This window comes from Gadus macrocephalus, chromosome 14, assembly GCF_031168955.1.
Source record: "Gadus macrocephalus chromosome 14, ASM3116895v1".
Taxonomy (NCBI): Eukaryota; Metazoa; Chordata; class Actinopteri; order Gadiformes; family Gadidae; genus Gadus; species Gadus macrocephalus.
The window spans coordinates 11,244,550-11,258,840 of NC_082395.1; the positions used below are offsets into that span (position 1 = coordinate 11,244,550).

At 48.1% G+C, this 14,291-nt stretch overlaps 1 protein-coding gene across 4 annotated transcripts in view; it reads left to right on the plus strand.

Moving 5' to 3' along the window:
• Positions 1-1,263: 1,263 nt before the first annotated feature.
• LOC132472633 (protocadherin-9) overlaps positions 1,264-14,291 on the plus strand; it is a 171,935-nt gene continuing 158,907 nt past the window's right edge. The window contains exons 1-2 of one of the 4 annotated variants that reach the window (XM_060072352.1): positions 1,264-1,915; positions 2,328-5,478. In XM_060072352.1, the coding sequence (XP_059928335.1) occupies positions 2,443-5,478 (3,036 nt within the window). In that variant the 5' untranslated portion in view covers positions 1,264-1,915; positions 2,328-2,442. The remainder of the gene's footprint in view (positions 1,916-2,327; positions 5,479-14,291) is intronic. The other 3 variants (XM_060072353.1, XM_060072350.1, XM_060072351.1) reach the window with 3 other exon arrangements.

A 14,291-nucleotide genomic window follows, 5' to 3' on the forward strand; every position in this document is an offset into this window, starting at 1 on the left:
GAGGAAGGAGGAAAACGGTTTGATTGTGTTGTGTTGGTTATTGAACTGTTAACCCGCCAACTTGGGTTATGTTTATCAGCGTTACTATAGAGATCATGACGATAGCTGATGTAACGGGAGTCCGGCCGTGTGCAGGACCGAACCGCGCTGTATTATTACTGTTCCACTGCGCAAGACAGTAAAAAGTAGCTGAGACGGTACAGGGGTTACAAACCACTAAATGAAAATAGGCTATTTATTTCAGGTAGCCTATTTTTTCACCCCAAAAAAATTAAAATCCCCCCCCAAAAATGGAATCACGTTCCCAGCGCCCCCCTAGGTTGTGCGAACGCCGTTGAGAAACCATGTCCTAGACAGACATATTCAAGTGGTTATGTTTGGACTTATATCTCCCTCTTTTCGGGTTTTCCTGGGTGTCCAAGCCAAACGCGGCGCGGCGTTGGCGGTGTTTCTTTACAGGACCGCTAGATGACAGTGTTGCCCACGGCAGTTGCACGCTGCTCAACAGCTAGTCACCACCAGTGGCTCCACTCTCCTCTCGGCAGGAGATCTGGTTGCTAGAGGTCAAATATCGGGACCTTCAAACAGCTAAATGGAGATCTCCTTGATTTGGAAGCAAGTGTTTTGCACATTGATACAGATAGGTGTCTGATTCACATATGGTGTAAAATGCGACTCATCAGATCCAGTGGGCCGCTTTACCGAGGCTCTCGTGTGAGATTGTTATTTTGTTATAGGCCTACTCAACGCCTGTTACAGTTTTATGTTCTGAGGATAAGTGTTACACAAGTCCACAGCCAAACAAACGGCATGATATAGGCTCCGCCACCTTCTTTGGGGCGTCCGGACCGGACCACGAGCGCACGTCTGCCGTGCTGGATGTCTCTCGGTGCGGCTCGGGTCCATGTTTTAATTGGGTTTGATTGTGATGTCCAAGTGGCCTGGGAAGTGGTGAGAATACAACGAGACAACGGCGTCTCTGTCTGATCGGAACTCTCTCGTTCCTGCTGATTCCAAACGGGTTCATGTTGTCCTGCCAGTTGGGTCTATATATAAACACATTGACACACAATTAAGGCGCCTTCACATCTCTCGCCACCCCGTGCTCGACCGTAGAGCATGAGGGGCTTCAGGCGGTGACCGACTCAACTGTAAAAAGAGTGAGACAGTTTTTCCCGGCTTTCATACCAACACGGTGGAGCAGCAGATGAAACTCCAGCAGCCGCGGCGGTCAGCGCGTCTCCGTTCTGAGTGACGTGAGCGCCGACCAATCAAGTTGCTGCAGACGGAGAGCCGTCCAATGAGGAGGCTCGGGGGGGCGTCTGTGTGCCGGACTTCAGCCCCTGTGGGTTTCGGCAGAGTTAGTGCAAGATGCTCTGCGATGGAGTGAGGAGAGAGGATAACCGCTCCGCACGCACCGCTGACACACGCACCCGTCTCCGAACGACCGCGCGGCGCATCGCCTCTTCGTGCCGTCATCGTCCCCAAATATTTATTCTCTGAAGCTTTTTTGAGTGTCCCCATCGTCTGTCGGAGTAATTATTTATGGAAGCCCTTAAAGTTAAAGACGTACAATGACGGGACAATCGAGCACCTGAACAGGTATCCTGAGACGCGGAAGAGAGGAGGAATATTCTGGAGCTATCCTCATCTCTTCACCTTGGACGGTTACTAGAAAGCACCGCGCAGCACGTCCGTCCGTGACGCGGGGAGAGCGGACTTTCCTCACATGCTGATCCATTGAACTGTTGAAGATATAAAAATTAACCCAGCGGACTGTTGGGTTTCCTCTGGGTTCGGGAGCTCGGAGGAACGGCATCGATCAAGAGGAATATCTTTACTGGGACTCCGCTTTTTATTTCGCTGCCGTTGGAAATCCACAGACAAGAGGACGATGAGCTGACAACATCGCGCGGTAAGCGTTTTATTTCAGCTGATACCCAATAAGGATTTAATTTAAATACTGACTTTATGGTCATTCGAGGCTGTATTTATGCCTGCGGATTTATTCGATACGACTTCAAACATCGATGACGCATAGCCGGTGTCACGTCTAATGTTTTCTACAATTTAATAAATGGAATATGGATAAAATACACAAGGAAGTTGTTCTTTATGATAGATATGATTTCTTAGTTGTTTTTAAGCCCTCATACAAATCCAAAGACTTGGATATTTTTTTTTTTATAGGCCACCTAAACTGCTGCAGTTTTTGGTATTTGCTTCTGTATGGATGTATGATTAATGCACACGTGAGAAAAGCGTTTTCAATAGTGAATGTCGATATTGAATATGCTATTGAACACCCATTCTGTTTCTATTCATAGGTCTCATTTTGGAAAAGAACCCTTCCATATTCACCAAATCACTCACAGCTACAACGTTCACCAGTACAGAGAAATGCTTGAGTTGTGAAGGAAGGAATCGAATATCATCGCAGTCATGGATCTTAAAGAGTATTACCTGTTGGCCGCTCTGCTGGCGTGTCTGTGGCTGGACCCTTCTATCGCCCAGGAGCTTATCTATCCCATCAGAGAAGAGTTGCAGGAAAACGTTCTCATTGGAAACATACCAAAGGACCTCAACATCTCACACACAAACGCCGCCACGGGCGCCAGCGCTAACCTGGTGTACCGGCTGGTGTCCAAGGCGGGGGACAATCCACTGGTGCGCGTGTTGAGCAGCACAGGGGACATCTTCACCACCTCCAACCGGATCGACCGCGAGAGGCTCTGCCCAGGGCCGTCCTTCGAGGACAGCGAGTGCTCCTTTGAGATTGAGGTGGTCATCCTGCCTAATGACTACTTCCGACTCATCAAAATCAAAATGGTGGTGAAGGACACCAACGACAACGCACCCATGTTCCCCTCACCGGTCATCAACATCTCCATCCCTGAGAACACGCTCATCAACAGCCGATTCGCCATCCCGTCGGCCACCGACCCCGACACGGGTCCCAACAGTGTCCACAAGTACGAGCTGGTGAACGGACAGAGCGCCTTCGGCCTGGACATCGTGGAGACGCCGGAGGGGGAAAAGTGGCCGCAACTCATCGTGCAGCAGAACCTGGACCGTGAGCAGAAGGACACATACGTGATGAAGGTGAAGGTGGAGGATGGCGGGAGCCCCCAGAAGTCCAGCACAGCCATCCTGCAGGTGACTGTGACCGACGTCAACGACAATCGGCCCGTGTTTAAGGACAGCCAGGTGGAGGTGCACATCCCGGAGAACTCGGCAATCGGGACGTCCGTCGTGCATCTGCTGGCCACGGACGCGGACATCGGGTCCAACGCGGACATCCGTTACGTGTTCGGCACGCAGGTTCCACCCGCCACTAAAAGACTGTTTGCGTTGAACTCGACCACCGGTCTGATCACCGTGCAGCGTCCCCTGGACAGAGAGGAGACGGCCATCCACAAGCTCTCCGTGTTAGCCAGCGACGGCAGCTCCAGTCCGGCCAAAGCAACCATTAACATCAACGTGACGGATGTCAACGACAACCCGCCAAACATAGACCTGCGCTACATCATCGTACCCATTAACGGCACCGTTTTCCTGTCAGAGAAAGATCCCATCAATACCAAGATAGCCCTCATCACCGTCTCGGACAAAGACACGGACATCAACGGCAAGGTCATCTGCTTTATAGAGAAGGACGTGCCGTTCCATTTGAAGGCTGTGTACGACAACCAGTATCTACTGGAGACTTCTGCTTTGCTGGATTATGAGGGAACCAAAGAATACAACTTTAAAATCGTGGCCTCGGACTCCGGGAAGCCGAGCCTCAACCAGACGGCGTTGGTCAGAGTCCGGCTAGAGGACGAGAACGACAACCCGCCGGTGTTCACTCAGCCGGTCATCGAGCTGGCCATCATGGAGAACAACAAGCGCGACCTGTTTCTCACCACGCTGACTGCCACGGACGAGGACAACGGCAAGAACGCCGAGATCGTTTACCAGCTGGGCCCCAACGCCTCTTTCTTTGACCTGGACCGCAAAACAGGCGTGCTGACGGCATCGCGTGTGTTTGACCGCGAGGACCAGGACCGCTTCTTGTTCACGGTGACCGCCAGAGACAACGGCACGCCACCGCTGCAGACGCAGGCTGCTGTCATAGTGACCATACTGGACGAGAATGACAACAACCCCAAGTTCACCCACAACCACTTTCAGTTCTTTGTGTCTGAGAACCTCCCCAAGTACAGCACCGTGGGCGTTATCACCGTGACGGACACCGATGCCGGGGAGAACGCCGCCGTCTCCCTCTCCATCCTCAACGACAACGAGAACTTCATCCTTGACCCGTACTCCGGTGTGATCAAGTCCAACGTGTCTTTCGACCGCGAGCAGCAGAGCTCGTACACATTCGATGTCAGAGCCGTGGACGGCGGGCGCCCGCCCTGTTCATCGGCCGCCAAGGTCACCATCAATGTCATCGACGTGAATGACAACACCCCCGTCGTCATCTCCCCCTCCTCCAACGCCTCCTTCAGGCTTGTGCCGCTCTCCTCCATCCCAGGCTCCGTGGTGGCGGAGGTGTTCGCCGTGGACGGAGATACGGGGATGAACGCCGAACTCAAATACAGCATTGTGAGCGGCAACAACCGGGGCCTGTTCCGGATCGACCCGGTCACGGGCAACATCACGCTTGAGGAGAAGCCCACCATGACCGACATCGGCTTGCACAGGCTGGTGGTGAACATCAGCGACCTGGGCTACCCAAAGTCCCTCCACACGCTGGTGCTGGTCTTCCTGTATGTCAACGACACAGCGGGGAACGCCACGCTCATCAACGAGCTCATCCGCCGCACCATGGAGACGCCCATTGACCGCAACATCGGCGAAAGCAGCGAGACATACCAGAGCGGTGATTACCTCACCATCATGATCGCCTTCGTGACCGGCGCCCTCGTGGTTGTCATCGTGATCTTTGTGACGGTCCTGCTGCGCTGCCGCCACGCCTCGCGCTTCAAGGCGGCTCAGAGGAAGAAGCAGGGGGCAGAGTGGATGTCCCCCAACACGGAGAACAAACAGAACAAGAAGAAGAAGAGGAAGAAAAGGAAGTCGCCCAAAAGCTCCCTGCTCAACTTCGTCACCATCGAGGAGAGCAAGCCGGACGACCCCGCCCACGAGCCCATCAACGGGACCATCAGCATCCCCACGGAGCTGGAGGAGCAGGGGATTGGACGCTTCGATTGGAACGCCCCACCCACCACCACCTTCAAACCCAGCAGCCCCGACCTTGCCCGGCACTACAAGTCTGCCTCCCCGCAGTCGGCCTTCCACCTGAAGGCGGACACGCCGGTGTCGGTGAAGAAGCATCACGTGATTCAGGAGCTCCCGTTGGATAACACGTTTGTTGGGGGCTGCGACACACTCTCCAAGAGGTCGTCCACCAGCTCAGACCACTTCAGCGCGTCTGAGTGCAGCTCCCAGGGCGCGTTCAAGACCAAGGCCCCCATGCACACCAGGCAGCAGGTAAAGGAACACTTTTACTGGTCCATAAGCTCTGCCTATAACTGCCCCGTTCCTCAGTGCTGAAGCATAGATAAGAGACTTTCTCTCTCGGCTGCTGCCCAGCACCTGAACACCGCAGAATACTGTACAACCATAGCTCAAACTTAAAAAAAATATAATCACACAATCCAAAAGTGGATCATTTGTGTAGTTAATGGACTTAAAAATAATCCCATGCTTATGTTTGGCTGATGTTTTACAAGGAGAGGAATTCTTATTTTAATTTCCTAGCCAAGAGTGTGGCATGCATCTTTTGTGAGCTCGGAGGTCAGGTGACAAGGTGAAAATGTACCCACATGCTACTTCTACTACTTGTGATGCGCTGTTCCTTTACACTTCTGTGAAAGAAACATTTTTTTCTTGCCTATCTACTCAGATGTCCATCTCTTATTCTTGGTAAATAGATGCACCATACACAGTTTAATCGGTTGGGGAAGTTGGATGGTATATAACATTATCACTTCCTAGGCGGTCATACCATTGTTTTTCTCTCCTCCTAAATGAGTTGATTTTCCACCTCTGCCCCTCATAACGTCCTTAGTGTTTCCATGGTTTTAATTTGGTGTGCGTTGTGATGCCATACGAGTCCCTCTGTCTCCTCTGCACCGGTGGACCTAGCAGTTCTCCTCCTCTTTAATTAGCAGCCACTCATCTCATTTGGACTCACTAGCAGATATGCCACAACTAGGAATGAAATAAATGTGTCTCTCTCTCTCTCCCCTTCTCTCTCTTGCTCTCACTCCCTCGCTCTCGATCTCCCTCTCTTCCCCTTTTCCCTCAATCGCAACGCACGCTAGCAGACTACGGGATGCCTGTCTGAAAACTGATACACATCCAATTCAAATAGGATTAGCCAATAATGAGCCTCAAATTTCAACGTAATCCGTGCAGCTTTTATTTTTTATCATCAGAGCTTATTAATTTCTCTGCTAATAAAGCAGCACTTCACAAAACACACGCCTAATGGAACACACAAGGAGCGAGAGAGAGAGTGTGTATGTAAGAGAGAGAGAGAGAGAGAGAGAGAGAGAGAGGCTGTGCGAGAGAAAGGGAGGCTGTGTGTATTTGGGTGTGTGTGTTGGTGTGTGTGTATGGGTTGGTGGGATGTGTGACTGTGTGTGTGAGCATTGCAAGTGACGGAGATGCGATTGGTGATGTTACTGGGTCTTAAGGGGGCACTGTTGCTCTGTTGGGTATCACCACGGCAACCGCTGGTGGTCTCCCGAATCGGAGGAATGAGCGGGAGTAAGGGGTTGGGGGGGTCGTGGTGGTCAGGGTCTCTTCACGCAGAGACCTTTAGATCGATAATGATGGGGGGGGGGGGGCAGTCAAAAGAACCATTTAGTTTGATAGCCAAGTTCAGTGTGTGTGGTTGTGTGTATGTGAGAGAGAGACATAGAGAGAGAGAGGGCCAAAATAATATTACAATAGTGTTGTTAGAAGACTTCCAGGGGTGGGAGAGGGAGAATGTGAGATATCATAGGATAATGTTCGCTCCCCTAGATCACTTTCTTACCAGTCAATCAATTCACCACCATGATCGTTTGGATCGATCGTTTTGTCAACCCTCCACAAAGCCATGCGTGTGTGTGTTCCCCAGCGCATTATTGATGGCGGTCACACCGTGACAGAGGCTCTATAGGTGCTTTACGACAAGAACCGCTGTCCCCGCAGCGAACGATCGTATTCCTGACATATACGCTCCTGCGTGTCAAAAAACACACAAGCTTTGCTCAAGGGACTGTCGAAAGGTTTGCCGATGACCTACGGCTGCTTCTGGTCCTTTACATCTTTGCGTCTCGACGCCCACCTCATGCCTACGACACCACCTCACCGTTAGAAGCACCAAGACTACAGCTCCGGAGAACAAACCTCACGCTATGCTGGGGTCCAATCATCAGACCAAACATGCCGCTTTTGGCTCAGTTATCTGCTCATTTAGTCATATAGCAGACGCTTTTATCCAAAGGGACTTCCATTTCATTAAGGAGCAGGTAGGTTATCTTGCTCTAAGATGCCTACAGGTAGACTCTAGGCATTGGGGATCAGCCCCATTACCTTGCAGCCAAACACCCTAACCATAATACTATTCTGCAGCCAGTTTGTTGGATATTAGAACACGATTTGAAATATAAAGAAAGTGTTTTATTCCCTAGACACTGGGTGTTAGTTATAGTAGATATTTATTGTTCCGGAAAGAGAATACTCCCTTGAGTGAACACGTATGAACGCAGACCGGATCCAATCATCATCTTTAGAATTTATTTACAGCCCAGACAAACCATCTCGACAGCAGTAAACTATCATCTGTGTCCTGAGAGATGACAAATTGGCTTATCAAATGGAAAATAAGTCCAGAAACGTGCACCAGTACATAAACACATGATCAAATAAATGGATTAGCTGTCAGATAATGCAGAAAAGGATGCAGACCAGCCATGCAGAGGCAGTGTCTTCCTCTTAGAGAGACTAACAGCATGGCCTATGCAGGAGGTCTGCAGCTGAAGGCCATCTGGCACTAGGCTGTACAGAAGCGGTCCAAAACCGGTTAGTCTCCTGCATCTACAGCCCCATCCGTAAGCCTCTAGTACTTTGTGGATCAGCATCCAACCGCTTATATATTTAATTGACGTTCTGATATATCATGTATGTATTTTTTGTCATTGTTTTTTGTCTTGTAGGTCTAACAGAGCAAAATCCAGAAGGGGTTACCTTCCAGTGTATTTTTACCAGTTCAATAGCGGTTCTAGAGGGTTAGGATCTGCCGGGTATGGGAGGGGGGGTTTAGGGTAGGGTTAGGAGCTTTCGGGGTAATACCTGCTCTCTTTCTGTTCCCACTTCCACTTCCTCTCCTCCTGGGACCTACATCAATGTAAACAACGGTCAGGGGGGAGAAGCCTGAACAACACTGTCCTACTTTCACAAGGCAAGAGAGAGAACATACAAACAAGTTGTTAATAACCACACAAGCCTCCACTGTCTGCAAGTGCACAACACTGGGTGCAGATGGAGAGATGTTGATGACAATGTTCAGAGATGTGTGGATGTTCACACTGGGGACAGCTGTCGCTCAGACAGTAGAGCAGGTCCTCAGACAATTGGATCATGGCTGGTTCCATTCCCTGAGTACCACCGGATAATTGTCCTTTAACAAGACAAGCTTATTGCTTGTGCCAAACTGGTTGCATGGCTTGTACTGTGTGTGTGTCTGTGTGTGTGTTTGTCTGTGTGCGCGAGTGTGTGTTCCTCACGATGAGAAATTAACTGCGGAAAATCGCTGTAGAAATACATTCCATTTAAATGTATATTTCAACTCTTTCCCTGTCCAATCATTAACCACAGGGCAGCAGTCAGTGTAACGCTGCGTAAAACTGTATATCTGTGAGTGGAATATCGCTGAATCAATATATACACATACATAATTTTGTTGTTGGTTTCTTGTGGGATAGATCTGAAACAATGCCATTACCATTTGTCACAGAGATGTTAAGCTATTATAAACTGTGCAGGCATGCTGTGGCCTGAACATCTCCAGTGTAAAGGCCTAATTAGTAATAATGGGTAAACTGCTTTCTCTCAAGTCCAAAGGGTTGTTAACAAAGCAAAGCTCTGCCCACCTCCAGTGCCGTTGTTTGACGCTGCGACACTGTGAACATTTACAGCCCAGATAATGTTGTTGCTCTTGAGGCACAACACTAAAAAAAAAAAGTTTTTAGTGTTGTGTTTTTTATTGCAATGGTACCTATAGGAGACTCCACATAAAGCAATTATGACTGTCTTGATAGTTTGTCAGTCGCTTGCCAAGAACAAATCAAGTCTGAGAGTACACCCCCCCCCCCCGCCCCCCCCAGTCATCTCCACTAACATTTAGTCTGGCTGAGATCACTCTCAGAGACAGCGTTGGGCTTGTGGATGTAATTATCAGGAGAACCATTTAAGGCAGGGGGGCAGCGTGTTCCTTGTATAGGCCTCTGGGCTGGGGCGGCTGGGGGAGCTCTGCAGGGGGAGACGGGTGGGAGGCTGTAAGTGGCCCACTCCCAGAGTCAGGGTTCTTCATAAATGGACATTCTATGCAAACAGGAGTTTATGCAGAACGGTGTAATGATGGCCCTGCGGGAGCGGTCCTTGGAGCGCAGTGTTCATTTGGAACATTAATAAGAGGATTAGTAGTACAGCCAGCCACCGGTGGAGACACGGTGAGTTTGAGAAGATTAATGAACTTTGACAAGGTGGCACCTGAGGGAAGAGGCGTCTGCTGCAAGATCCTCTGAATTCTGCTGAGGCAGAGCTTGGTGCTTTCATAGAGGGAAGGAGAGAGATCCAGATGGAGAATGAGATAAAGAGAGGCAGGGACAGAGAGGGAGATATAGGGGGAGAGGCGGAGACGGAGAGAGAGAAGGGGATAGATAGAGGCAGAGAAATGGAGAATGAGAGAGAGAGAGAGATGGAGAGATAGAGGGATAGAGAGAGAGAGAGGGGGAGGATATTGTCTGTCATCTCTGTATAAGCGTCTTGGTTGTGCTGTCGGCAGCAGAGCTTTCTCCAGGATGTAACGGTTATGATCTTTGTCTCTGCCCTCAATATCTCACGCTTTGTTCCCACAATGCTCTCATCCTCACAAAAAGTAAAACTTGTCAAACGCTATTTCTTGGTCTGTCTGAGGCAGGCAGAGAAATACACCCATACCCCCATGTTAAATCACCACATGACTTGGTGTCAGCATCGCTTTCACACAGTAAAATAAATCGATAAATACAAATGAAACAAATACGTTAATAAAATATGAGTCTTAAAGCTTTCTTACAGATGAGTGACGACTGACTCAGCCAAACAGATCAGAGTAGGCCACCCGTGCCAACGCGTATCTCTTCGCGAGGACTTGTCATGTTCACTATTTATAGCCAGCAAACACCTTGACTAATGCATTGTTGCCATGAGATGATTACATGGAAATAACTTGCCTTGTTACGCCATAATCAGCAAAATACTTAGAAGCATCCCAGGCAGGTATATTTTTACTTTGAATAAAATCCTATCAATATTTATTGGTTTGTTTTTTCAACCCTCTCCAACTGCTGTGAAGCAAATTTTCTGAAACTCAGTTGATGGCAAATTACCAAGAATAAAACAGTTTTAAATTTAAAGTTGCAATACCAGCCAACAATCATCAATCACTTTCATGTAATAGTGAAGATGGATCCTCCCCCTTATTGTGCTTGGAAGTAATCCTGTCAGAGGCAATTGTGGCTAATTTTATCACGTAGCGCGACGTGTGATGTGTGCTTGGTGTGTGCGCACCCGCATGTCTGTGTGTGTGCGCACCCGCACGTCTGTGTGTGTGTGTGTGTGTGTGTGTGTGTGTGTGTGTGTGTGTGTGTGTGTGTGTGTGTGTGTGTGTGTGTGTGTGTGTGTGATGTGTGTGTATGTGTGAGGAGCTTTTGTTTGGCTTGGTCTGTCAGTTAAAGATGGAAGAGCTTCCATGGGAACAGTCAGCACCATCCATCTCTGCCAGGCCTCATATCAGAGTGATTGATGATAGATCTGCAGCTCTGAGAGATTCCTCTGCATGCGCAAGAACCTGAAGCCCCGATCGGCGCGTCCCACCAGGACTTAGAGGACGACGGCGTGCGTCAGCCCCAATAAAGCTAGCGGGAGTCGCACCTTCACGTCTTTTTCAATCATCCTCATGTTTATTTGAATAATTCATCTTCAACGCATTACCTCATGGTTCAGAGCCGCCCCCCTCCCTTTGATACGCGCCTTCATGTGACACCACACTGCATGACACGGTCAACACTTACCGCTGTTAAAACACCACAGATGTCCACATACCATCGCCTGGCAAGATCCAACATTATGTCTTCAGGGCGAGAAAAAAAAAACAAGTAGAGGGTGGAAAAAAATGTTTCTTGACTTTTTGCCTCTGTCTCCAAGAAAATGATCAGATCACATGTTATGATGCTCCCTCGTTGTCTGAACAATAATCCAATAATTAATCAATGTTCTCCACCTCTCCGACTTGAACCACCTTGGTTATTCTGCCATGTATAACCAGACCGTCTATGCCAATATCAACAAAACATCTATCTCTCACTTTCCGGAGCCATCCATCCCCAATGTTGCAAAATCATCTATCCCTCACTTTCCTAAAACCTGCCATCCAAATATCACCAACACATCGATCCCTCAGTCTCCCAACCATCGATCCCTCACATTACCCTACTGCACTATCTATCCCCAACCTGACCAAACAACACCCCCCCCCCCCCCCCCCCCAGCCCATCTAGTGTTTTATTGGGGTTGGTGCTGATACAACTGAGGTAAGCTCGCCAAGGGTGCTGTCACCTTTGTGTTTGGCTTCTGTGAGAAATACCAGGGTGCTTTGTGTTCAGCACACAGCTACTCCCTCCTCTATCCCCCCTGCTCCTTAGCCCTCCCCCCCTCCCTCCCCATCCTCCACCCCCCCCCCCCCCCCCCCCCCCCTCCCCATCCCCAGGCCGTTAATCACGAGCGCCTGCAGACAGGAAGGGTGAGGCGGAGGAAGTGGAGCTAACAGAGCAGCGTCTATACCCTGACAGACTGGAGACCCCACCTCATATCAGGGTCGTTGCTTCATTGACGGCTCATCACCGCTCTGTCCCTCGCCCACGCCAGAGCCGGGTCTTGTAGTCGTGATAATGGTACTTAAAGCCAAAAAAAAGAACAATAAAACACTCCTCATAAGCAAGACTTGAGACTGGCTGCCGTGTCTCGCTGTAGGACTCTTCTGTAAAACACATGATGTAAATTCTTACTGTGTATATAAGATGTTTTATGTCGACATCCTGCTAATCCTCCCTGATGTGCTATGTATACGATAATGGACTTGGTTATTTATGCATTTTTTTCTCTGGCCTATTTTTTATTTTGTCATTCAAATAATCTCTTTGTCACGGTGAAACAGTGATCTGCAATCCATACTCTTCTTTTATAAACGCTTTTATTTTCGACCAATGCTATCTAACTTTATAATTTCATAATAAATGTGTCAAAGTAATCATTCCTTTCTTGTGTTTACTTCCTCCGGTTGTCTTGCATCATTTGGTGATTCAATTTCACACAGAAACCTTTGGAGTATCTGTCAAGATCTATGAATCTCTTGGCTGCTCGTCAAACAAATTAGTATTGGCTTCCAAAATTCATAATTAACTCAGCAGTCTTTTGACAAGGAGAAAAATACTACAGAAATACTACATTTATTAATCTTGGCATGAATGTAAAGATATTAATAATTGTGGGTTATTCAATATACAAGATTTACAAATACAAGATTATGTAAATGCTACCTAAATGTCAAAAACATTTCATTGCCATCATCCTCATCCTCATCATCATGCAAATAATAAAACCATCGTTCATCTGATGACACTTCCTGTATGTCTGGAGAGAGAAAGAGGGAGCAATAGAAAGAGATGGAGATAAAGAACAGACTGAACGAAAGAGGGGAAAAGGGTACAGCAAATGGGTAGGGGAGGGACGGAGCCTTTGAAGAGACAGAAAGAGTGGCATAAGGGAGAATGACAGAGCAGGTGAATAGGTGCAGGAAAGAGAGATAGAAAATATAAAAGGGGAACTAAGTGCAGGAAGGAGAGCTGGCCGTGAGGAATACACGTAAAGAGACGGAACAGAAAGGCAGAAAACATAGACATGGGATGGATGCAGGATGAGATATAGAACAGAAAAAAAAATAAGATGAATGGGAATAGATAGTGAAAGATTAGGGGAAAGGGAAAGAGAGTATATTTCAAAGTGCCACACCAACACATGCTAAGCCTGATGCGGGTTAAGCCTCTGGTCCATTTGGAAGCCAGAAGAGGGGCTTAAGAGGGAGAAATAAAACTAAATAAATAATAAAACGCTTTAAAGGTTGACCTCCCCCTATAGGATCATGTTTCAAAGCGCTATGTACTCTCACCAACTGGGATATCTAGGCTGACTTTTCGCTCCGGAGCGTTATCATATCCACTGGTCCCAGGTCTGCTGCTAGGATCCGCTCATCGTGCTAAAAGAGAGATGCGTCCGCCCTTCGCCGACGTGACCGAAGTTCAGATATTGTGCCGTCCACGCAGGGTCACAATATTCTGGATGGCACAATGCTGAGGATTATTACATTTGGCAGTTCCACCGAGGCAAGCGCTGTGTTTCTGACTGTTCAGCAGACGCTCGTTGGCAGGCAAAGTATATTATGAATATCGGTTTGGATTTCAACTTAACGTGCAAAATCTGATTTCTGAAGTCAGGACTCATTCGGCGTGATGTCAATGCGACCACAAATTATATACAGACTAAATATCACATCACAAGGAAGATTTATTTCTAGAAACCCGAAGCCAAAGTGGCCTTTTTTGATGATGTAATGTGTGAACCGACAAAGCCAGAAATCTGGTGTTGGGTTGATGATCCAAGTGAACAGATGAGTAAACAGCAATTGTCAATGTATGCAATGTGTGGTGCAAATGCTGAGAATAAAACACAACTGCAAGGAAAGGTAATCTGATCGACTTTCAATTAGACGCATTTGGGTCTTAATGTATTAAAATAATGATTAAATCAATGCCAAGAGATAAGGGTTAACTAACCCTTACATGGTTCATTAGTTGAGAAACATTTTCTAACAAAGTGCTTTGAATAAATCAGTATTAGTTTAACTGCAACATAGTCAGCAAAGCCTTGAATAAGAACAACATTGTTACAATGACAGCTAAAACCTATGGTACGAAAAACATCGTGTTGTT